This window comes from Solea solea, chromosome 20 (assembly GCF_958295425.1).
Source record: "Solea solea chromosome 20, fSolSol10.1, whole genome shotgun sequence".
In the NCBI taxonomy this organism is placed as follows: Eukaryota; Metazoa; Chordata; class Actinopteri; order Pleuronectiformes; family Soleidae; genus Solea; species Solea solea.
Window position 1 is genome coordinate 2501077 of NC_081153.1, and position 26898 is coordinate 2527974.

Here is a 26898-nt window from a genome sequence, read left to right on the forward strand (position 1 = left end):
TTGAAAGTCGACAGGTGGCGCTGGTTTATGAAATAATGTTGTTTTAGCAGCTCATCTCAGGATGAGCTAGCGTGGTGCTACGTCTAGCGTTATTTACAGATTCTGTAATTTAGAAATCACACTTTAGAAAGTGTGATTTCTAAGCTTTCCATCAATGTCTAACACATGGAAATCTGAGATATTTGAAGAAGATGGACACATTTCAATGTAGAATTTTTAGCCTCAAAGATTTACACCTGGGAGCCAAGAGACAGAATCCTCACATTTACATAGTCCAACCCCCTCCTGGTCTAAGCTGTCAGTGACATCTGATATCTGTTAGCTCACAGGACAGAAACTATTGTAGTCGTTTGAACAATGGTTGGGACTAGAGTTGTCACGATACCAAAATGAGTAACCACGATACTATACCAGACAAAGTATCACGGTTCCGGGTAGTATCGCGATACTGCGGCCTTTTTTGATTATTATTATTTTTATGAACTGCAATGTATTTGTACAAGTTATAAATACTTATTAATTACTTATAATGTTGTTTGGTGCATGATAAACATATATATATATATATATATATATATATATATATATATATATATATATATATATATATATATATATATATATATATGTATATATGTATATATATACATATATGTTCCCTCCTTAGGCTCCTATAGCTTGGTGGCAGTGCATGCTTTACCCAGCTTTACCCTCGTTTAAAGCTAAAATAGTTCCAAATGTGACTTTTGGAGTTTGTTTTTTTTGGGCAAAGTTAGCGATGCCACTGACAACGCCGCCGCGGCAGACTCGCCGCTTGGGCTCGGTGCTTCTGCCATGGTGAGTGTGTTGTCTCGTGTTTCTGACTGTAAGACGTGCGAGACAGAACTTTAGCTTGGTGTTTGTTTTGAAACAAATTTCTATCGAAGCGGAGCTGTCTTCATGGAGTTTGTTCTTGCCGAAAACACACCAACAGCCAATCAGCTGACAGACGGGCGGACCCAGCGTGGGGAAACAGCCTATCATATCCCAGGACATCACCAGTCACAGGCAAACAATCATACAGCAGCTGTGTCGTTTGGTTGCAGTAGTTCCAATGTGGGTTTGTTTAGAAGGAGTAGCATGCAGTGAAAAGCCGGGAGGAGAGTAGAGGCGGCCGCAATGTAGCAAAAACTGGCACCGGTAGTATAGTAATCCACGGTAGTACCGTCGTGTAGAATTTCTAGTATAGTAGGAACCGTTACGATTTGACACCGCGAGGTACCGTGGGTACCGTGCAACTCTAGTTGGGACTAGGAATCAGTTCACAGTGATCAAACAACCCACATTCAGATACAAAGTTTAAGAGCCACAATGCTGTGATTTGAAGCATGCAGTGGCTTCTTCAAAATTTAGATTTGCATATTTCGTACAAAACGAAAATCTCAGATAAAAAAAAAACACAATTGGTCCGTGAAGAATCTTTATAAGAAGAAAAGGGAGGAAAGAATGAAGAAGCAATCATTACTGGCTGTTGATTGGCTTTAGCTCCTCCCACCACAACAGCACAATATAATGACAGTTTGACTGTTAAGCAGATGATTGGCTGCTGGGAAAAAGAGCAAAGCCTAAAGATGTTTAGTCTTACAAAGACAAAAAAGAGAGCTATAGGCTCCCCTATGCATTTTCAGCCTTATAATTGGAGCCATTAATGGTGGGCACAGTGGTTTTGCAGAGCTCAAGTTATTTTGTGGCCAAAACATTTAAGTTTAATTATTTTCTCCTTTTTCAACTTCATTGAAATTCCTGTGGATAACCAGCAGCCAACGAGGTAGCATGTACTTCACGTGCTGTGCATTTTATATATCATTTAATTTCCAAACGAGCTGTAATTCCTTTTTTTGTTGTTGCTGTAATTACTTGCAGATGGTTTTGTATCATAAAAGATAAGTAAGCTCTCATCTTTTGTTGTATTCATGTATGTTCACAGGCTCCGTTATTTTCTGGGCGAACACCGGCGTTAAAATCTGGATTCCTGGCAACACAGGAAGCCGTTTGAGTGGCAATACTTAATAGTGGCTATTTTTAGCTTGCACCGACGAGAGCACAGTGATAGTGTGATCTCGCTGCACGTGTCAAGCCCACATGTTCCTGTTTTTTAATTGTATCAGGACACCGAGGTCCCGGCTGCCATTTAAGGCTCTTTTCCAGGATCATTGTTCGGCGCTGCAGCTCCTGTGGTTTATAAAGGAACGCCGCAGAGGTTAATATGTCAGGTTTATGGCTCTTTTGAAGGCAATTAATCTCAGTGTGACTGAGACAGTGAGATTAATGTCATTTTGAGTGTTTCCTCCTCAAAACACAGTGAAAGGACTCACAGCAGCAGCAGCAGCAGCAGCAGCAGCAGCTCATTTTAGATACATGGAAAATGATTAAAATAACAGTGTTTCTCTCTGGTTAATATGATGTGTGATAAAATCATGACGCCAGGTGGGACGGAGAGATCCTTCCAGATGGAGGAGGCTTCATTACCAAACAAGCAAGGAGTTTTGTTAGTTTGTTACCGCGGCGCAGACAAATCAGTGGATTTACTGGTAGCACACAAAGCGAAGGAGAGGTATCACTGCAACCGATTAGCTTTCCTTTCCAGGAGTGTGATTAGAAGATTGAAATCAATAAGAGGTTTGTGTTGAAGTAGCTGCAGTCAATACTGCTATACTAATGGATCACACGACCGCTTGTATGTCAGACATGTAGATTCACCTTCCTCTACTATTGGTAGATACAGATACTACATTTTAATGTTTTTCGTCTAAATACAGATGGATTTGATTTCTAAAAAGCTCAGAGGTTGTTGATGCTCCATAATATAGTAACAGAGGTTTGTGGAAGCAGAAGAGGCTGAAGGCATCCAGTGTACAGCCACTAGCAGAGATTTAGATTGATGGAACCTCTGGAGTCAGTGACGAGTTCAGTTGAAAGATTTTATTAAAGACGACTCAGATCCGAGGAGAACTGAGACAAAAGTGAGGCATCATTGCAGACTGTGGCAGGAGCAGCGTGCCAGGTCTGATACATACCGTTAGTACGACTTGAGATGCCTTGGTATCCAGGGAGGGAACCTTGAGATTTGTGTCTCATCGTAAGTTCTGGCTGTTTTTATCGTACACCAGGTCTGGTTATAAGAATATGTGAGTAATCAGATTAGAATGTAAGCATACATACAGTATATTTAGTAAACGAGGAACACTGTAGCTCTGTGTTAAGCATGGAATCACCACACAGGCTGAATCCCGTTCTTCACTGAACCAGCCAGCGCTCGCTGCAGTCGCTGTAAATCACCAGAAATGCATTCATCATATATAGACATGGGGAAATAATCCTTTACTATAATCCCTACTTCACTGTGAAAGTGGGTGCTTGACTTGTCTGAACCCTTCGCACTAATGAATTTCCATGTGTGAATCACGATCGCACACATTCCTCCACTAAAGCATTTAATGACGATGTAATAATTCATGCACAATTGCATGATGGTATTCAAGTTAGGGAGGTAACGGGTGGAAGGGGATTGAATTGGTATGTGGTTAGTGCAACTAATGTACTAATACTGTCATACTGCATGTGTGTGTGTTTCACTCATGCACACATGCAGCAGATGTGGAGCACCAGAGGCTAAAAGCAGATTATCTCCAGCACTCTGTGGACGAAAGCTTAATGGAATTTCTGCAGGTTTTTTATGTGCAGGACGTGATAACTCACCTTCACCCCGACACCTGTAAAAACTGCATTTTACCAACCAATGTCAGAAAGGGATGGCTTTGATGTGTTTCTGCTCCGCTCTATACACCACTGTGAATGTAAATGCAAGGTGTAAAATAACGTGTTTATTTATATCCATATCGCTGAAGTGTCAGCACTCTTTAGTTAAAAGAGGTGAATGTTTCTTTGGAAATAGCTGCCAGGTATGGAGGAAAAGAGTCGATATTCTATATGTGCCATAGTCTAATCTGCTTTAGAAACACAGGTCAACACAAATAAACATGCAGAATCCAAAGCAGTCTGTGAGGAGGAGGAGGAGGAGGTGTAGCACTAACGCTGAGCTGCTACTCCATCGACACACAGTTCATCCTCGGAGGGATTATACCGTCTCTGACACATCCACCGAGCCTTTGACAGCAGCCCCATGTGTCTGTCAGAAAAGAGCAGCAACCTCAGCAGGAGATCTCAAAGACTTCTCATCGCTCGCAGCTGGGTGCTAAATCAGCCGCAGTCGTCACTGACTGTCCTACCTGGTAAAGAAAAAAAGAGAAGGCACTTGTGGCAAAGAGAAAATATCATACACAGAAAAGAGAAGATGAAGAGAAAACTGTAGTGTGCAGCCTACTATGCTTTTTCACCAGGCTGTAAAGCTTTATTTCCACTTTCTTATATCTTATGAAGCAAATTATGTATAAAGAAAATAACAGGCAGGAAAGTGAGTTAGAAAAAAACACACACATTTAAGTACTCTCTGTTTTGCAGGGCAATAACAATCGTTTATTCCAGGTTGTCAAACTCAAATGTAATTTAATGTTGAATGTAATACAATTAATAATGTACAACAAATGTGTTACTGTTAGTATTACATTTTCTATAAATTTATTTATGTATGATATTCTGTCATTATTCTGTGTTCAAAGGGCTGTAATGCGATATTGAGTGGACGGGCCACATTTAATCCATTGGCGGGCCACATGTGGCCCTCGAGCCACCAGTTTGGCATCCCTGGTTTATTCCAACCTGTCCTCCAACTGAAACGTACATATAGGTCGTTTTTTCAACCCCTGAAAACGTACATATAGGTCGTTTTCTGAAAACGTGACTGTGGGTCGTTTTTTTCAAACCCCTGAATGCGACGTAAAGGTAGTATTTTCCAACTCGAATATGCACAGATGTCACTGAGGGTAGGGTTAGGGCAGAAAGACAGGGTTAGGTAGTAAAAATAAAAAAAAATATTAAAAAGGTGGTATAGTTAGGGACCGAACCATTGTCAACCGTGTTCCGGCGCAGCGCTCTCGCTACTGAGCCGACTGCCAGTGCCGCCATCGGCGAAGCCACTAGATACGACGTCTAAGGCGGAAGTGGTTGCTGTTATGTATACAACTGCTAGGGGTGCATGTTTTGAAAACGTAAACATAGGTCGTAATTCCTGCATACGACCTATATGTACGTTTTATTGGAGGACAGTCTCGTGTATTCAGTTTTCTGTAGCTACTGCTTTTTCCCTGCCTTCCTTGATAAGCCCTGTGTGTTTTTCTGACCGTACCTGATCGCTGTGGTGCAGATACAAATCACAGGCTTCACTGGGACGGTTGTTACTGGTCATGGATACATTTGCTCATTTGGGGCCATTTCTTCTGTGCATCACCAGAGTCTTTATGAGACGAGGGAGGAAAAAGTCAGAAAATCATTGGCACGCTTGTGACAATAACACAGGGTTCCTCAGCGTGTCAACACAGGTAGCTTGCAGAACACAACACAAACTTCAGTTTCCTCTGGGAAAAAGGCTGTCCGTCTAACAGCGTGATAAAGTGGGGAAGACATTGTAGAGCCGCTACAGGATTGTCCAAGGGCAAACAACAGTAAAACAATAATTGGGAATCACTGACTATTGTACTGGTAACATTCCCAAGTGTTAACAGTATAACAGTAAGGTGTGTTGACCCGGAGCAGAGCTAAGAGATGGATTCAAGGATCCCAGTAAATGTAATCTCTTCTGCAACACACATGCAGTCCACTAACTAAATACCTGCTGCTGCCACATTGTTGTAAAAGATGCATTAATAATTGGTTATTAGATGATTAGAGAAGTATGGACATCCTTTCCTTCCCATCACGAGCATTGATAGAACGATTCTCAGTTTATCTTTGTAATATCATTGTTGCCTGCTGTGACTGAGATCAAATATCAAAGCAGTCACTCATAATATTGCTCAGGCTTCTCTTTTTCTTTCCAGGATTTTGCTGCTAAACGACATATTATAATCGACATATTCTTCATTGAAATTTGCTGATTGTCTGAAATGGCATGGCACAGACAATTCTGAAAAAGTGAGAGAACATGAATAAAGAAAATTGGAAATACAAAAAAATAATTTTTATTGAAAGTTTTCTTGGAGGACTGTGACAATGACAATTCTTAATTTGTGATGTTTGTTCGTTGAGAGCCGGTCGGGGTCTTTGGGCTGATCAGCTCTCGGCTTCTTCATTCTATTAACTATGATTACATTCATCCACTTTGCTGCAGGCGTCTCACCTTGGATTGTCCCGTGATGGTTCATGACAGATCAATCTCCACCTCCCCCTCTGGTGGCTCCTCCGCGACCAGACGAGGGGCAGGTGAGCATGAGGCCTCTGTCATGTCATCGTGCTCCTCCCACTGGGCCTTATATTTGTTAATCAGTTTTACCACTCTTTTTGCAAGAGGCTTGGTTGCGATGGAGTTGCTGATTTGGGGCTTGGGTCTCCTCATATATGCCTTGGTGGCCATTCCTGCTCTAAGCTTTAACAGTCCTTCATATGCTTCTTTGTAGTGGCTTTGTAACTCATTGTCATAGACACTCATAATGAACTTGCCTATGTGGGTCTGACACGCATACGTCTGAGAGTCTGCAGCGTCTTGCGTACGTTGCTCTATCTTTGCGTCCATATTTCTTCTCTTGGCTTCCAGTAAACTCAGGGACCTGACGAAGTCGTCTTGGATCCGCTGAAGCCTGGCCTCCTTGTCTTGTTGAAGCTTGGCGTATTTTTGTTTCAGTTTATCCTTTATGAGCTCGTGGTGGGCCTTGTTCTGCTGTATCACCAAGTCCTTCAGCCGAGCAAGATGCCTATTCTGCATGTTCTGGATTTCCTCTCTGATGAAATCCCATTCTTTGGCCTCCCTTTCCTCCATCATGTGCTTCCTCATGGCGAGCTGAGTTTGGTCATCTTCTGAAGGAAGGGAAGCCTCCCAAGCTCGCTTGACCCGTGCACGCTCAATCATTTGCACTTCTGCCAGGCCTGCAGGCAGACCCTGACCCCAAGTCAAAGTTGCCACTTGCAGGAGCTCTGGTTGGGTAATCCCACGTTCTGTCACATACTCGGGGGTATATGGGTCCGTCTGTGTTTCACTTTCCCTGTAGTCCGTCTGCACCCCCACTGTGAAGAGGGTTGGCTGTTTAGCTCGCTTCTCCTTACCAGCCATCTCTCGCCGGGACTCTTTGTGCTTCCCCATTTGTCCATAAACACAGCTACGGGGTCCTTTTGTCTCGTCTTCAATCCTCTGCTTTCACATTCGACGCTGCCCTGTGCAGGGAAAAATGTTTCTGTTGTTCTCAGTCACAGATCGATGTTCTCCACTACAGCACAGACCAAATCTCTTCGGTTTTTCTTACTTGTGGTGTTTCCTCAAAGGCACAAAGGGATTTAGTGATGTCATGACATCATCATTAACAATTCCTTTGAAATATAGGATTGCATAGTTTATGACACTATTCTACAGAAGAAGCACTCGTGCTAAATTACAGATGCAAATTCCATAAAACACAGATTCCATTAGGAATTCTGCTTTGTTTTTTTTTGTTTTTTTTAACCATAAAATTCATAAAATCTAAAATAATCTTTTCATCTTGTTTCCTTTACAGTCTGGCATAACAAACAACGGCCGCATCACAGTCAACTAATCATTGCATCAAACCACCTATCATTGCCTGTTTTTATTTGAGTACCCATGAGTTCAAAGGTTAAGGACAGATTTGGATGAAAGTTCCTTGGCAGAGGTTTGACTGCTTTCCAGCTGATGTGTGTGTGTCCTTGTGGACACCTACCCTCACAGAAGGAAAGCTGCTGACTCTAAATCTAATGTGATGGTCCTTGTTGTTAAAAGAGGTGTGTGGTGTGTTTCTGCTTTGACATCACCGGGCTTCACCACTGACAGTTGATATTTAGAGGCTTCAGCTTCAGGGCTGGTTTCCTCACTCACTCAGTTTTGGCTGAATTCATGTGTCCCTGCTGCAGAGACTCTTCAGGCAGGTGAATACTGAGAGGAGGTGTGCTGAAGTAAGGGCCAGTTTTGCCGTAGAGCTGAAAGTCCTGGTGGCGCCAGCACCAAAGCAGTCTGTCCCTTGACAGCGTGGGCTTCATCATGTTGACATGAAGGACGTTCTCTCTCCATGGTCTCCTCAGCTCTTCCACGCGAGCATCGTCTGGCCGTTTGGGATGCAGTCTATCCTCGACACTGCTAAAGTTTGTCAACCAAACCATGGAGGCAGGTGCAGGGCTGTCTTTTGGAGTCACATCTCTAAGCTCCACTGTAGCGCTGTGGTACTGCTGACTGTAGGTGAACCTCCGCCCCGGGGCCTTAGCCATCTCTTTCTGGAGCAGCTCCATGGCTAGCACGTTTGAGTTGAAGGTCTGCATGCTGTAGTTATGTGCCGACTTGGTTCGATCATGATCGATCATTAATAGAGCAGGCTTTGGTTTGTGAAACTGGACACTCTTGTCTTTCACCAGTTGAATGTGTTCCTGGTTGAAGTCCCTGTAGTGCTGGAATGGCATTTGCTGGCACTTGTGTTTCCATCTGATGTATTCTTTGTTGTAGTTGTCGAGTGGCATTTTTCTTTTCATCCTCACAGGCCGAGGAGGCAAGTCTATTTTAGCACTTGCTCTGGCTTTTTGCATCCAGTCCACAGCAGAGAGGCCACACGTCTTGCTTATGCTGAAAATCATGTCAGCTGATGGGAAGAGGTTGTACTGCACCACGTGTTTGAGTTGCCTCACTTTACACAACTGGTTTAACATCGACAATGCTTGAAAGCAGGGTTCAGGCACCTTGGCTCTATTGTAGACCACTGGTTTTCTCATGATGGTCTGTAGTGAGAGAAATAAATAGATGGGACTCAGACTCATATCTAATGAGTCATAGATGCGCTGAAAGAAACTCAAATTTGAATTGTAGAGGACAATCACCTGCTCCTCCTCACTCCCACTGAGCTTGATGGAAACAGCCTCCCGGAGTCTCCTCACGGCTTTATTTTTCAACCCCTCAAGAACAAAGATGTGTCTCCTTTTGTCCAGCACATGGAAACCGGTAATGTAATCCAGATCCTTGCCTCTATCCCGCTTTAAACGCGCCAGGTATTTGGCATTTGATAGCGATCGCTCCATATCTTCCAGTGACTGTGAGTCCAGGTGAAAGGCCGATGCGTTGATTCTGAGGATCTCCGATCTCAGTGTGGTCATTGTAGAAGCGTTGCTGTGATGAAACAGGAAGGTGATGCGTCCAAATAAACCACCATATGACTCACTGCCATCGTCCTTCAGTGGGCAAGCTATCTCAACCTTGACTTTGAGTTGTGAATTGGCAGCCAAGTAGTGGCCCTGTGGCATGGGATTACTGGCAGCTTTGTTTGTCGTCCTCCCTGCACTTGTGTTCTTGTCAAACTTTGAAGACGCCGGAAGACGACATTTGATTGGCAAGTTCACCTTCAGACTTTTCTTACCAAGTAGTATATCAGACAGGTTTAGACTAGCGACACCGTAAGAATTACAAACTGCATCCCTGTGGATTTTTGGTATTTCCTCCAACTTCCTGTCACGGTCATGAACCTCTATCTGCAGAGGTGAACTGGCAAGGAAACTTTGGAACTCGTGAGGACTCATCAAGCCGGTCAAGACGACATTTACATCTCTGAAGTAGATTTTGGTCCCATGCTCGTGTTTTCTGGTTGTGTACATACTCAGGTTGTGGAACTTGTACTGGCAATAGACAGGCCTGCATTTTTCCTGTAGGACATGGAGAGGGACCGGGGACAGAGGCATCGAGGTTGCTGACACAATCGTGATGACCAGTGGATTAAGTTCAGCTTTCAGTTGGTCCGATAGTAAAGCTCTGTCCAGAGTGATGTTGCACATTACCTCAAAAATGTTTGCAGAGCAAACCGGGAAGCGCTCAGTCACTGAAGTCTCACCTGCCAGAAAACACATGGGATTCATTTCAAATGATGGGGCACCATAATTTTTTATTTCCTCATGGTCACAAGTACCAGTTTTGGGTTTTTGAAAACTTGCCGTCACTGGTGGACCCAAGTTCTTGTCTATTTCTGAGCTCGCATCTAAATCGGACTTAAAAACTATATCACTTTTGTGTTTTTTAGACATGTTAAACTTATTCTCGCAAGAGGCTCTTAGCGTGTTAATCAAGGTCTTAATGTCATCGCACGTGTTTATTGCATTCTCAGACTGTGAGAATTTGGGTTTCTCGCAAAAGGCCTTGAAGCACACTTTGATCTCCCTGTTCCAAATCTTCAGCTGAATCTTATAAGGATGTAGACTGATCAAAAAGTCTTTGTTGACTGGGACTCTGAAACTGTGGGTCCAAGTAACCCAGGTCTGGTCTCCTTCATTCAGTGTTTGCAGGATCCTGAAGTCATTATCTTTGTACACTTTTGCCACCGGCCCACACAGTAGCAGATCCACATTGGTCGTCACTGTGTCACCTGGTAACAACTTGTATTCAATATGATAGCACCTCTGTCGCCTTTGACCTTTCACCGAAGGAGTTGGTGCCTTATCAGGAACCGGGGGGAAGTCCGCCTCCTCTCTTGGAACAGCAAGAGCAATGCCAACTGTCCATGTGGTGTAGTACGAGCCACCGTCTGTCTGTGGTGACCCGTCGGCCGTGGTCTTCATCTGTAACTCCTCCATCGTTAACATCCGGCTGTGACTGACAAACTCACGTTGTAGACATGTCGGCCACGAGCTCTACTGTCAAATCTGCCTCTCGTATTTAAAAACCTCCAGATCAAAGTCGTTGTTTCATCATGACATCATCAAGACGTCACCACGTGTCTGTCTGCAACGCTTGCTTTGAAAGAGCACAGGGTTTAGGTCTCGTATAATGGAGGACGATGTCTTCATGGGAAGAACTGAGAGAACTACTGTGAGGGACGACAGTAACACAACAGTATCCACAAAACACGACCAACCAACCACTGTGGGGAGAGGTAGCCAATCGTCATAAAACACTAAGAACGTTGTGAAGATCACAGGTAATGGATGATTAAATCTAGAAGGAGGACATTGCTGCCAACTGCCATAAAACAACAAAGACAAATAAGAATGGTGTCATTACTTTGAATAAATTCTATGAGTTGACATGCATCTATTTCTTTGGGTTTTTTTTATTGTTCTGTACCATTGCCTCCGTCTCTATCATGCTCTTCACTTTCACGGGATATTTGGCTCCACTGATGCTAAGCTGTGAGAGTTAGCAAAGCTAAAAGCTCAGAAAGAATAACATGGGAAGTTACATGTAATGGCGGTAGCTAGCAGAGTGTTGCTAACAGAGGGTGACTGTCATGGTGGAATAAAGAAAACTATTGGTTACAGTAGTCTACAAATGCCATGAAATGGGAAGTGAGACGATAAATAACTGCATCATGTGGTCAGTGGTGTCACATACGAATCCAAACTCAAACAGAATGTCTGTTATGTCATTGCATTTACAAAAGAATGTGAGATCATGAACCCCTCAGAAAAATGTTTGGTAATGTTGTAAATCATTTTTCCATAGACTTCCATTCAAACTGAAATCAGCTAAACTTGCCCCCGTGTGGCTGTTAACTGGACGCTCTCCACTCACACTGCTGCTCTGAAACAGCCACACCGTGAATATGAGGTGACATCACGTCACATGATGCTGTGTTTTCGAGATGACCGTGACAGCCCTCATCCATGTTAGGACATTTATTGTGAGCTTGTGAAGTACACAGTATGTGGTGAGAGCAGTTGTTTTCTGTCTCTTTGTAGAAAAGTGGTGTCTTACTAAGATTTTGGATTTTCATTGTGATGAAAATGTAAGTCTTAGAATTTATACATGCAAATGTCAGGTGGGGACTTTGTAATTATGGGTGCATATTTGAAATATGAGCTCTCACACAGGCCCAGATTTACTCTGAGACAGCTCCTGTTGCAGATCAGTCAGTGTGTGATGCTACATGTTGCTCTAAGCTGACCGTTATTGTGTTTCCCTATCAGGAGAATGCAGCTTCAGCTCTGCAGGGGTTTACGACGGCGCCGTGTTCAGCCGGATATTTCAGATCCTGTACAGAAACGAGGAGATTGCGGTGAATGACTGCATGGTCTTCAAAGTCCACCTGCTACTGGACGGAGAAAGGGTGAGTCATGCTGGTGACATTTCCTACACACACACACACACACAACACAACACACAGGCCACACACAGAGCACAGAATGTCATTTGCCTCCTTGTAAAGTCATCATTTCAGTAAAATCAGCGCTTTTGGTTCATGGCCCCAGCTTATGTCTTTATAACCTATTAAATAGTCATTGGTTAATGCATTTCATCACTCTCTGTTCCTCCACACACACACACACACATCCCCGCTCACTGCATGCGAACAAAACTGCATTCAAACCCAGAGCCAAATATGTGGAGGATATATTAATGCCATTATGCTGAATAATGAAATGGTAAAAAGTGCGCTGTCGTGCAGAAAGTGGCCCGCTTTGCTGAATGTTTAGTAGCTTTTCTTTTTGTTTGATGCGGCAAATGTTGACCAAATATTCATCATAATCAAACAAAGCCTGGCCACCAGGGGGCGACTCCAGTGTTTGCACAATTAATGCAGATTTTATACGCAAGTTTATAGTTAAGTTTATATCACATAATATTATAAGAATATTAAGGTCCTATTTAAAGACGATGAAGAACAGCATTTATTGTGATTGACAGCTGGAGCTGCCGATGAGCTCTCACTCAGGCCGATCTCCACTAAATGAACAGATTTGTATCAAAGCTTAAACATTAAAGGGTTGGAAAAGGAATTGTTGACCTGCAATCGGACGGACTTCTATTGAAGAAGACCTGAAAATAAAAGATGTGACTGAGACCATTTAATCCTCAGGATACATATGTTTTGGGGCTCAGTTATTTTTCACCCCCTACTGACTAAATATACCAGCACTTTCTCTCTCAGTTTATTGTGAAAGTGAATGTTGGAGTGAAGTGAAGTGAAGTGGAGCTTGTCTTTAAAAAATTGGGAGTTTGGCACATTTCTTACACTTTTATTTTTAACCCTGATCTTCTCAGCTGCATGATTTTTTTTCTCTATACTTGCATCTCCTCTTTCTCACATCGCTCACTGGCCAACAACAGAACCTCTCAGAACCTCTCAGAACCTCTGCTTTTGTCCACTGCCAAAACTGAAAGATGGACAAAATCTAATTGAGTTTGTGAGTTTTCCATCTCTGATCTCAGCATGCCGACGCAAACACACAGATTATTTTAAACTAATACACTGGGAACAGGCTCTCTGTCTCTGATTAACTGTAATGCACATGCACCACACGGCCCCTTGTTCAGCTCAAATGATCAGCTGTGAAAACGTGTTGGACAGTTATTGATGTCGTGTCTTTCAAGGTTTCACTGTGGGCACAAACCCAAAAATCCACTCAGCCTTTTCCTCTTTTTGACGGAGCTAAAATGAATCAGTGCTGACATGGATGAGACAGACCTGAGGTTGGGATGTGGGCAAGTTAAGATGAAGCTAAACCCTCATCCCTGCACATCCACACATCCACACTCTGTCCAGTATGACTCTTCATTTTGAATGTTCATGTGCACGTATGGAGACAAAAGGCAAATCACCTGAGGCTGAGGCTCTGCTCATGAACCTCACAGAGGTTACCTGCTGCAGACCGTTACAGATAGCACAGACCAAAATAGCTCCTCATGTCATGTGTGTGTGTGTGTGTGTTTGCTCAATCAATCAGCACATCAGTACTGGGCAGAACGGCGTACAACGCTGACACGTGCATCTTCAAAAGACTCCTTTACATGCCGCGATGGCTCCGCCTTTGTTTGATATTTCCTTCCCCTTTTAGTTCATATTTAAATCAGCTGTCTGCACGACATGTGTGGTGTGACCAAAAACAACATAAGCACACGTGAAAAAAAGTCTTTGAAGCGAAGGTTAGATCACTGTATATCACTCTGTATATTCTGTACCTCCACCTTCTTCCTGCTCATTGATGTTTGAAACGCTGGCAAGGCTCACTAAAAGAAAAACACAAATATCCCTTTAACACCGAGCGTATCGCTGATGACACGTTGGCACGAGCGCACTTTGCATCACCGTACTTACGCGTCAGGTTCTGAAAGCTGAGAAGTTGAACGTCAGAAGCCGACATGATGTGGTTATTACGGGGAATTCACTCACGTAGTTTCCATGTGGGCCTGTTTTTATTGTAAATCTATTCCATACTGTTCCAGTTTCAAATGTAACACTCAAACTCTGTCGTTCAGGTACAACTGCAGTGTTTTTCCAAATAACCCTTTTTGTTTTCTTAATTTTAAATCGTTAAAACAGTATTTTAAACGTGCAGTAAATTGTAAACATCTGTCACAAAGCAAAAGCACTCAGTTACAGGACATTTTCTGGTCCTTTTAGGGTTAAAATTAGCAACAAAAAAAAGTCCAGGCAGACATTTTGAGGGTTAGGTGTGAAAGGGATAAAGTTCTGGAAGCTTCTACCTCTGCCAGACTTATTTGACCAGTTTATAGATATTTACATATACAGTACACGTGCTCCGATCTCGCAACGTTAACGATAAAACCCTGAAAAGCTGATCCAGATGTTGATCGGCCCGTCGTACGTGGTGTCGAGCGGTTTGGTAGTTTCACGCAGGACAGACTGTAACGACCAGGCCTCGGGGAAAACCTGAACGCAACATGAATGAGATGAAGGAGACTCCCAAGAAACCAGCAGCAACAAACTCAACAAACCCATTTAAAAAGGTTTATTAAAAACAAGCAGAAACATGTCTGCTGCCGGTCTGACTGGGAACCATCAGGCCTCTGATACCGGAACCAATCAGCTTCCAGGATCCACCTAGACTCTCACACACACACCATCATTTAGATTTGACCAAAACCACAGGGAAGACACACTGTTTGTCTCTCGTCTCTTCTTGATTCTTTTGTCTGTCTCGTCTCACAGGTGGAGGAAGCGCTGAGTGAGGTGGACTTCCAGCTGAGGCTGGATCTTCATTTCACTGACAATGAGCAGCAGTAAGTTCTCAGAGCAGTTTGGGGCTGAATATACAAACTTTCTGGTTCTCAAACTGTGGTGCGTGTCTAACCAAGTGGTACACGAGCTTCCTGTGGTGGCACCTCAGAATCAGAAATACCGTTTCTACTGTAAATTCCAGGTTAAGTGATCAGAGTGGAGCTGAAGAGTCGTCTTCTCTCTGACTCCATTTTAATCTAATGTACATGTGAGGAAGAGGAGGAGGAGGAGGATGAGAGAACAGATTATCTTATCTGCTCTCTCGAGGTCGAGTTGACTTTGCTGGACCTATTGACACAGATAATGGTGATAATGGTGATAATGGTGTTACTTTTTCTCTTTTCTCACGTTGGTGTAAAAGCTCTGAAAATACTGTTTGTTTTTGTGAAACCAGCAGAAATGAAACATTAACGTCGTCTGCACAATATAAACATTCTGTCAAAGCTCTGCTCTTTTATCCAAGTGTAGCTAGTGTTGTTGTCTTGTGTTGTCTTGTGTTGTGTGGTGTGTGTGTGTTTCATTGTGGTGCTTGACAACATGACAAAAGACTGAATTATGAAGCACTTTCTCTTTATCTGTCCTCAGACTCCAGAGGACAGGACACACTTTTGCTTTCTTTCAGGACAATAAACAAAATTCTCTTTTACATTGTCTTTATTTAAACGTTATTAAGCGGTATTTATATTTGTCTGTGTGTCATGTTCTTACAGAAAAGTGACAATAAAAGTCTTTGATTCTTTGAAAATGCTAATAATGAAACTAGGTTTTCATAAAAAAAAATAAAAAAACTGACAAAACAGGAAAATAAATAGCGCCCACTCCAGAGGAGCTTCAGTGTCAATGTTCTCTTTGTGTTGATGTATATAATACATATAATACCACTTAATACAAACTAATATTCTTTAATAAAACACATATTAATGCCAAAACGTGTCTCAAGTGTTTAACTGCGGGGAAAACAAGCATTCACATTCATGGTAGAGGCTTTAAAACATTTGTCTGCTAGTGAAACATCTCTCCCTCCTCACTCCTCTCCCTCCTCTCCCTCCTCTCCCTCCTCTCCTTCCTCACTCCTCTCCCTCCTCTCCCTCCTCTCCCTCCTCTCCTTCCTCACTCCTCTCCCTCCTCTCCCTCCTCACTCCTCTCCCTCCTCTCCCTCCTCTCCCTCCTCTCCCTCCTCACTCCTCTCCCTCCTCTCCCTCCTCTCCTTCCTCACTCCTCTCCCTCCTCTCCCTCCTCACTCCTCTCCCTCCTCAGGCTGGAGGAGATCCTGACTGTGCCGCTGATCAGCAGTCGCACCCTCAGTCTTCACTTCCACCCCCGTAAAGGCCTCCACCACCACGTCCCCGTCATGTTCGACTACTTCCACCTGTCGGTCATCTCTGTGTCCATACACGCCTCACTGGTTTCCTTACATCAGCCACTGATCAGGTAAAGAGCAGCTTTAGTGTGAAGAGAAAGCATATGATGATTATATTATCATCATTATTATTATCATTATTATTGTTATTATTATTATTATTATTGTTGTTATTATCATTATTATTATTATTATTATTATTGTTGTTGTTATTATCATTATTATTATTAGTAGTATTATTTTTTATTATTATTATTATTAGTATTATTATTATTGTTGTGTTATCATTATTATTATCATTAATATTATTATGATTATTGTTGTTGTTATTATTATTATTATTATTGTTGTTGTTATTATCATTATTATTATTATTATTATTATTATTATTATTATTATAATAATAATAATAATAATAATTATTATTGTTACTGTGCATGCTGCAGATTACACAGCACTTGGCTGATTGGAACAGTAGCAGCTCCTGGCTGTTAGCTTATGTCTCCACACACACACACACACACACACACACACACCCTAAAGGTTTGTCTCTGCACGTGTCCTTCCTGTTCTCCCCCTCTCTCTCTCTGTCTCTCCAGCTTTGCTCGTACAGGGAAGGGCTCTTGGCTCGGGAAGAGTTCACCAGAGAGCCCCAGTGACCCGTCTGCCATGTCTGTGGAGAACCTTGTGTTTGGCGCTGGTTACTGTAAACCTGTCAATTCTGAGGTTTGTTACAACTCCCATCACCGCCTCACAAATCTTAATTTTAATTAGCCAATAGCAGCTGACCTAGGATAAAAGGCGGGGTCACCCTGCACCGGTCGCCAGTCCATCACAGCAACAACCATTCATTCTCACACCTACAGTCAATTTAGAGTCTCCTGTCCTCAAATCTGTGGGAGGAAACCGGAGAACGTACAGGAAAACAAACTTGTTGTGACTGGGCGGTAAACCCAGGTCCTAACCACTACACGCCCGTGTGGCCCTGACACAAACATGATCTCGGTTTAATCCGCCGCTGGATTTAGCCGTGATTAGTTTTGTCCACCAGATTCAGACTAAGAGCTGAGGAGAGCGTGGAGTCCGACAGCTGTAAACACCAGTGAGATTATGACTGTGCTGTGGCGTTTAATAATATCTGAATAACTCTCCTGCCCGGGCATGTAGCCTCCAGACTCAGCATCTGGAAGACCGCGGTCCAGTCTCTTCACCTGCGACAGTTAAAGTCCCTGTAAAGTAAGAAAAATACCTTTTGAGTGAGAAATTCAGCTTTTATTCTCTGCTCTGAGACAGTGGACACGACTCTGCTCTCGCTGCTGTGTGTACAGAATATTACTGTTAACGTAATTGTGCAGTAACCTGTAGAGAAGAGACGCTTTCATGGACATGTTGCCCCCGCGGCCTCGCTGCAGGAGTCTCCTGCTCCTCTTTCTCTTCTTATGCTCCACTTCATTTCCTCATCTTTAGGATTGTAGAATCAAGTGTCAGAGCTTTTTCTGTGTGTTCTGACATCCATGGAGGATGGAGGATCATTCTGAACCACTGTAACGTGTGAGCAGGAGAAGCAGGAGAAGCAGGAGAGACTCTGTGTTTGCTCGACAGACGTTCAGAACACAGACGTGAATCCATCTCACACAATTATTAATCAGCTGTGTTTACTTATTCACCTTATTATTTTATTACACTTTTATTACTTAGACAAAGAATCGCTCTGATTTTGGGAAGCGGTGTTTGCACTGACTGCTGTAAAGATTTGAGGTGGATTTAACATTTAAGACTAGATTATAAAGGACTTTTAATTATAATTGCATTATTATCAGGTTAACACTTTACTTCACTGGAGTCTCACTATTTGGCAGGGTCTTGTTACTGCTTACTAACATTTATTTTTTGCCTTTTTTGTGAAAAAGGAGCTTCATTAGAGACTTTAACAAGCAATAAATCAATCAATCGTTACTGAAAGATCAAAATCATTTATAAAGATAGTCTTTTCTAAAGTGATGCCCAGTGATGTGAGTGAAACTTAAATCTTACACAATGTACAGTAAGTTCTCGTGATGATGAGTATTTATTTTATTCTTATTATTTATTTATTTATTTAACAGCTGAAACAAAGTTCTGTTCACCAGAGATGAGTAAACATAATAGAACAAACAATAAACCAATAAAATACTGTAGAGTGTAATTGTAAAACAACACAACAAAAGGATGCAGATTGTGTACAGTGTTAGATGATGACTGAGTGAGTGTGAGCCTCAGACAAAGCATTTGAATTTAAAGTTCAAGAGTTTTTCACATCTGAATTAATAACCTCAGTATAATTTAAAATAAAAGAATATTGACAGATGAAAGCTCTGTAAAAACAGCTTGTACATGGAAGGTAAATGTTAAATCTGCCTCAAACAAAGCTGAATTTGAACGTGTTTGTGGTTTTGACCTTGGCACACAGTGATGGTCTGTGCTGTCTGTGTCTGTGTCTGTGCTGTCTGTGTCTGTGTCTGTGTCTGTGTCTGTGCTGTCTGTGTCTGTGTCTGTGCTGTCTGTGTCTGTGTCTGTGTCTGTGTCTGTGCTGTCTGTGTCTGTGTCTGTGTCTGTGTCTGTGTCTGTGCTGTCTGTGTCTGTGTCTGTGCTGTCTGTGTCTGTGTCATACATTCAGAACTAAGTCAGAGTCACAAATGAGTGGCTGGTTCTCTTTAATAAAATCATGTGTGTACAGTTGTAAAGCTGTAGGTCTTTTAGAACACGTGTCTCTCTAGACGTCACAGTCTTCACTGTAAATCTTAATGAGCGCCCCAGTTTCACCCCCCTCTCCCCCCTCTCCCCCCCCCACACACCCTCCTCCCACTGGTTTGTACTCGCACCCCTGGCTGGGCACTTTTGTAAGCTCTGTGTTTAGCTCAGCGGGGGGTTTTCGTTTGATCACAGTAATGAGCTCTGCTCACAAACGCCACGTTACCACATATCTGAAGGTGAGACTTGCACTCCACGCCTTCACCTTTTATTTATTTAAACGGTTTTCACCTGCGGCGACGCTTCGTTTCTCTTTGCCCGTCCAACGATGCGTCACATCCTCTGAGTCTTAGTTGTTATTTATGAAAAAGAAGATTTCTGTTTGATAACATCTGTATAACACCTGGAATTCATTGATTCTACCTGATTCTGATGCTGTCAGAGGTGAGATGCCTCAGAATGTTGGGGTAGGATCTAAAGGAGAAATCAGAAACTCTGGCCTTTGACATCACAACAACTGTGATGTTGAAATTCTTCCTCTGACTCATGGAGTGAGTAAGAGATTGTGCACATTTTTCACATAATGTCGAGTTCATACAGGGAAAACATAGATCCTGGCAGGCCTCTCTATAAAGCAGAGGCTGAATTATGAAAGTAAACATACAGATGTTCCTTCCTGGATCGAGTATACTGCGCCGCTGCAATTACAGAGCGCACACAGGTCTGATGATAGGGCCGGCGTGTCGACTTGCCCGAGGCTCATTGTCAGTACAGCCTCAGATACTCGCTGCATGCCTTTTCAAAGCTCTGAGCCCCGGCTGGCGCTGCACAAATATCCAGGAGTGGGAGGAAGAGACCGGCACGCTGGTCCCATTCAAGGCTGAAGGCCTCACTGACTGATGTGCACCATGATTGTTGTCTGGGTGAGAAGAAGAGCATCAGCTCTTCAGGAAGATCAATGCATCAAGGCTGAGATGAAGTGTGCTTATTATTTCTGCCACACTGTTAGAGGGCCATCTGCTGGAAACACGAGCCACATTACAGCCTATAATCGTTCTGTTCGCTCACACACTGAGGTGACTGCACGTGTGATACAGAAAACTAGAGAGAAACACTCAAAATTACCACTGAGGTCCCTCAGCGTACATCCTCTGAAAGAGCAAGAGCCAAACCTCCTCGCTGAGGTGATAAAACAAACCTTTATTTCGTAATAATCCACCTGCAAATATCTCTTTTCAGACATAACTACGTGACTATGTTTGTGCTATGAACTTGCACGCCAAAGTCAACGTGTGGTTATTACGGTAATTTCACTCGTGCTGTTGCAGGAAGAAAGCCGGCGAATCATTGTCTTTGTCACCAGAGAGTTGGGGGAAAAATAGTTTTTTTAAACATAGTTTCCATTTTTTGGACATTGAGACAAAAACTCAAACAAATTTTACTCTAAATATGTGTTATACAGTTAAAATTTCAAATTTAACGTGAAATCTGGTGTTCATGTACAACTACAGTGTTTTTCTAAATAAAACCTTTTGTTTTTCTTCATTTTAAATTGTTAATGCACTATTTTAACATGCAGTTAACTGTAAATAACTGCTAGATATTGAGTGTTCTAGGAAAAATGGGCAAAAGCAGTTTCTTTTAAAATAATCAAAAATGTTTGACGCTTAGGTGATAAAAGGTTAAACTTGTCCCATTTGAATTTTTATGATGTTTTCTCTATTTTTCTTTGCACCTTTAGTTTTCTGTATTTTATGCTCCTGAATGTTTCTTTAAATGTGCAACAACGACTCGGTTTCTTACACTTTTCTGATTGAGCTCGTCAAACCGTGACGCTGTGAATTCTGGGTCATCTTCCTCACACTCATGACAGGGACGCGTTACATCCTCTCCTCATGCTCCTTCCACACACAGATGTGTGAGGGGTTTTACAGCTCACAGCAAGATGTGTTTAGGGCGCCCTAACATTACATTTGATCTTTCAACTAAGACAAGTCTGTACATCTGCAGGCTGTAAAGTCATGTCCCATTATTATTGTTATTATTATTATTATTATCATTATTATTATTATTATTGTTAAGGCCATTTTCTTTTCTGAGAGATGAGAAGTGACCTACATAACAGCTGACATTTCCTCTGGGTCTTCTCCCTCTCTCTGTCTCACTCTGTCTCTGTCTCTCTCTCTCTCTGTCTGTCTCTCTCTCTCTGTCTGTCTGTCTCTCTGCAGGGAAGCTTTTATGTGCCCAGTGAAAACTGCCTGCAGAGAGCTCACACGTGGCATCGTAGGCTGTGTCGCCTCCTGTTGGTGGCTTTCAGAGGTCTGCACACCTACTACACTGCACTGATGAAGGAGATCCCACAGCTGCAGCAGTCTGCGCTCGATGCAGGTGAGAACACCCGAGTAAATGTTTCTCCAGTGAGAGTTAAAATGTCTTACTGTGACATGATTGTCACATGTAAACAAAATAACATGGAGGCAATGGTGGGAAAAAACGAGGTTTACTTCAATAAAAGTATAAAGGAATGATGTGAAAATAATTAGATGTAGTTTAATTTAAATGAAAATGAAGTGAAATGAATGCAGTCATAGTTACTTTTTACTTTTATAGTTGATTACATACTGAAAACTGTGATTTTAAATGAAGTTATTAACTATCAAACATATGTGGTATTAGTAGATTAGAATTGTTGAGTTTAGTTTTGGTCAGAGCTGTTTTGATGATTTGAAATGAGTATTTTGTTTAATTTAAACCAGTAGATTATCGGTAATCTTGTTTTTACACAGTGGAATAAAATCCCCTGCAATAATGTCCTGTTTTATTTACAGATGTGCTGCCGGTCGAAGAAACTCTCAATCAGCTCACGATAGAATTACAGGTAATGTTTAAGCCACGCTCCTTATCAGGTTGTTTTTCCAGCAAAGACATTGTTCTGTAGAGCTGAGATATCCATGACCTTGAACTACTCTCTGAGGTCAAACCTGCAGCAGAGTAATACAGGCGCCATTTATGGCCTAACATCGGTGGACTCACTCACTAATTATTACAAATTTTGCATTTGTAATTTGCTAATTATAAAAAACCCAAGAGGCCACAAAATAAACATCAAAGCATAATTATAGAGAATAATAAAATCCGATTTTTGCTGAAGGTGGAGAGAGTTGTTCTCTAACCAGAAGGGCAGTGGATCCATCACTGTTATCATTGTGCCAATGTGTCCTTGGGCAAGACACTGAACCCCAAACCCAAATTGCTTCTGGTGGCTGTGTTGAGTTTGATAGATAGATTGTTGTATTTATGATGCAGTGGTCTGCATGAAGTTCTGGACTCAGTGGGAAACGATGTCTCAATCTCCCTGAACCACTCTCACAATCTGAGCCTGAGGAATCCTGGTGTTGTCATCTTGGAATCCATCCATCCGTCCATTTTCTACCGCTTTATCCTCCACATGAGGGTCTCATGGTGCCAATCTCAGCTGACACAGGGCGATAGGCGGCCTCACACCCTGGACCTGGACAGATCTCCAGTCCATCACAGGGCCACATAGAGACAAACAATTACCTACAGTCAATTGAACATGTCCAATTCATCTAATCCCCATGTTACATGTTTTTGGACTGTGGGAGGAAGCCGGAGAACCTGGAGAAAACCCACGCACACACGGGGTGAACATGCAGAAAGGGTCTGAAACCCGGGTCTTCTTGCTGCAAAGGCAACACCAATCGTGTTGCCCCTCTTCTTTGAATATGCCTGTAAAAACCTGCTCATTCAGTCAGCTGAACCTTGACCTGATCAACTGAAGCAACCCTAGATCCAAACACTGCCCCCACAGGTTTGTGCAGGAGGCACAGCGTGAAATATTAGTGTATGATGTTTGGGTTTTTTGGTTTTTGGTTTGGCAGTGTATCTGAAAGGTATATTTTATTACATTTCTGTTCTGTTATCAGCTGCAGGAGGGCCCCGAGAAGGTAGCAGAGCAGATCAGCAGAGACGTGAGTCAGCTCTGCTCCCAGCTGGCTGCTCTGTGGAGCCGCTTCCTGGATGCTGCTGTGCTCAACCCCCACATCCTCTCCCATCTGGTCCAGGAGCACCACACGCTCAGGGTGACAATCTCACACACACACACACACACAAACACACACCCAAACAGGCACATTTACAACACAACACTCTAACCTTCTCATTTACCGTGTGTTCTGTGACTCACAGACTACATTAGCGTGCAGTGAAGACAGTCAGATCTCTCTGTTGTCTAAAATTCATAAACATTTGCATTGGTATGCGTTTGCCCTGAGGGGATTCTCTGCTGACCCTCACCAGCAGCATCAGGGTGAAACAATGTGATGTTTGTGGTGATTTGCATGTGGTAAAGGTTTTATGATGATGATGTGTTTCTAATCGCAGTGTGAAGTGATGCTTATATACTGAATGACACAGATGGAGCGTCATGATCACCATTACATCACATGCAAACAAAAAAGTTGTTTGTTAGACCCTTGTTGGAGATACTGGGAGAAACAGTGGGAGCAGTTAGCAGCTACATTTTCAATTCAGAATATCTTCAGACTTCGCTCCGAAGCTACGCCTCCAGAGCGCAGGACCACGCCACGAACACAGAGTTTTTTGGATACGAAAAACAACAAATAGTCTCAAAAGATCACAAAGACATGAAGTCCAGTAGAAACAGAGCCACAGTGGCATCATTTTGCAGCCTTTTCTGTCGCCCAGTTCAAACGCAGCACCCATGTTCACTGTGGTCTCGGATCGCTCTGCATCAGCCTTTTTCTTGGCAGTAGCGTTCCCAAAAACCATCTTTCATTTGCGGACAACACCTGTCTCCTTTTCTGCCGTAACGTAGCTGCAACTGTGTCGTTGGAGTTAGCGAGCTAGCATAAGCTCAGGCGGTGTCTGATGGAGAGGGGGACCACACACTATGATTGGATGGCATTTTTAGAGGCCTGTCCACTCCACAGGTCATTTAATTGTTTGATTTCTGTGACAATTCATTCATTAATTGGTTACAATCGGGGTGTGAAGAGGATTTTAAGCAATACAGTTAAAAAATGCTCCAGAAAATGATCTCTCACCTCACCTTTAACAAGGTGCAGCATCCTTTGTCCTTTACCCTCATCCAGGGTGAGAAATGTAAATGTATAAAGTAAACATAATTAACATAAAAACATAATGAAAAGATTAGATAGGATTGATGCTCTGCCGACATGTGACATTTTCTTTGTCTGTCCCTGAAATCACCAGGTCAGGAGGTTCTCCGAGGCTTACTTCTTCACGGAACACTCCAAAGAGATATCGCTTACTTTCCAAGAGGAATTGTGAGTACATATATATATATATATATATATATATATATATATATATATATATATGTGTATATATATATATATATATATATGTATGTATATATGTATAAAAACGCAACCACTAATTATATGAATGAGAGAAAAGAGTATTAATATTATTACTGTCTGAATGCAGAATCAACAGACACGGCCAGATCGCTGCAGAAGTGCGGAACTCGGACTACCTGACCAAGATGCCTCCTTTACCGGTCGAGTGCCTGGACATCGATGGAGACTGGAACAGCCTGCCCATTATCTTTGAGGACAGATATGTGGAGTCTCCACAAACAGGTGACAGCTGTTGTCTTATTTACACTGAATCTCATTGAGCCAAATGAGTAATGTCTCCTTTTTGTTCCAGAGAGGGCATCACACGTGCCTGCAACTTCTGAGAAGCAGAGCACTTCAGATCCAGTCAGCATATTGTCCAAAAAGACTTATAAAAGCAGCCAGGGAGCCAGATCACCAGCGACACATTCAGATCCCTTGGACAGTGATGATTGTATTGACCTGCCCACGTACGTCTCCTTCATAGCGGAGCAGAGTAAAACTCACACCAACATCAGACGTGTTCAGAGTCCAGTTCCTCCTGAGGACAGAGCTAAAATCCCAGCTCAGTCGGACGCAGAACCCTTGAAGGAACCCACAGAAAAACAGGGCCTGGTTGAGGAGAACTGTAATTCAGCCCTGAGATACATCACAGTCGAGCCTTGTGACGTGGATCCCTGCCGAGGCCAAACGGTTCACACTCCACTCACACTCTCCACGAACAGCAATTATGAGTCGTCTCATCACGATGCCAAAAACCAGAGAAATGCAAGAGAGAGTGAACACGATGAGAAGGCGTCTGACGTCGCCAAACCCTTAAATCCCTCCTTGAATGGTGAGAGTGAGGATCTTCCTCTCCTCAGCCTGCCCACCGTGCATGTACATCCGGTAATATCTGCCTTACCAGGTGATCTCAGAAAAGAGGCGACTCACCGCGGAGGCCTGGTTAACTCCAAGATCATGAAGCGCTCGTCCTCGGTTATTTCCGACTCAGGTATAGAGAGTGAGCCCAGCTCCGTGGCATGGCCCGTGGACGCTGCGCAGCGTGGACGACCAACACTGGACTTCTGCAACGAACGGGAGTTCTCACAGCAGATAGTTTGTCTCCACCCGGTCCACCGCAGTTCTCTGGAAGGCCTGCAGATGGAGAGTAACGGCAGCCTTCCGAGCGCTGGCATCCAGGCTTCACTCACCTCCATCAGCTCCCTGCCCTATGAGGAGGACCAGCAACTGAGGCAGCTCAGCAAACTGACCAAGTCAGTCTCAGCACCACAGATAAGCAGTCCAGAAGATGCTGAAGAGGACCACATGTTGCTAAACCAGGAAGCAGATCCGAAGAGCTTATTGAAACACCAGGAACTCTGTAAGAACAGCTCTTCCCTGATCAGCAACCTCGATTCAGAGCGATCGGAGTCGTCTCTGTTAGAAACAAGTTCAGCTACAAACGTTGTCGAGGAGTACGGTCGATGTGAGACGAACACGTCCGACGTGTCTGTAGAAGGCCGTCATGCGACAGAACGCGACGGCGAGAACACAGCCAGTGTGTCAGCGGAGGACGTGCATCTCACTGAATCAGAGGCAGTGCCCTGCAGCTGTGTGCATGAAAGTGCCAACCGTTTCCATGAGTCTTTAGTGGATGCTGACCAGGACCAGGACCAGGACCAGGAGGGTCTGGACTCATCTGAAACACCACTCGAGTTTTCTAACAATCCACATAACAGCAGCACCACCACAGCGCAGAGGCCCAGTGACCTCGCCGGGCTCACAGAAGGTGATATGGTATCACCGTTTGACCTCAATGGGATCTCATCCAGTGAGAAAGAGCCATTGGACGGTCAGACGAAGTCTTCTAAGATCCCCAACTCGGGTCTGTCGTTCGTAAATAAAAAGATGGTGGAGGTGGTGAACATGTCGGTGTCCTGCGCCCCGACCTGCCTGCCGTTCTCTTCCGTTTTGAGAGACTCTCCGTCCATCAGCGGAATGTCGACTCGCCAGGCTACCTCGCCGATCACCAATCAGCCGCTCGGCTCCTTTGGGATCATCTCCTCGTCTTCTCTCAACCCGCTGAACATGGACGAGGAGACCAATGAGCGGATGCTGAAGTAAGTTAATTGTCATTTAAAGCCCAAACGGAAAGTCTGTTATCTGGAATCACATTAGCATTAGCATTAGCATAACCCTAAGCCTCTAGCTTTCTTCTTAACTTAAAGTCAGGATCCATGTCTTCTGTTCAGCCTGAATTTGCTATTAAAGCATTTTGAGCGGGTTTTAAAATGTAAATTTAAAAATAACTAGTACCGCGCGCGGTTCTGAACGG

The 26898-nt window shown here is 43.2% G+C and overlaps 1 protein-coding gene across 1 annotated transcript in view; it reads left to right on the forward strand.

The window, feature by feature from the left end:
- fam135b (family with sequence similarity 135 member B) overlaps positions 1-26898 on the forward strand; it is a 50606-nt gene that overhangs the window by 12453 nt on the left and 11255 nt on the right. The window contains exons 4-13 of the mRNA XM_058619741.1: positions 12034-12173; positions 15018-15088; positions 16344-16517; positions 17046-17172; positions 21405-21564; positions 22005-22054; positions 23124-23279; positions 24433-24506; positions 24670-24824; positions 24895-26683. Coding sequence (XP_058475724.1) covers positions 12034-12173; positions 15018-15088; positions 16344-16517; positions 17046-17172; positions 21405-21564; positions 22005-22054; positions 23124-23279; positions 24433-24506; positions 24670-24824; positions 24895-26683 — 2896 coding nt within the window. The remainder of the gene's footprint in view (positions 1-12033; positions 12174-15017; positions 15089-16343; positions 16518-17045; positions 17173-21404; positions 21565-22004; positions 22055-23123; positions 23280-24432; positions 24507-24669; positions 24825-24894; positions 26684-26898) is intronic.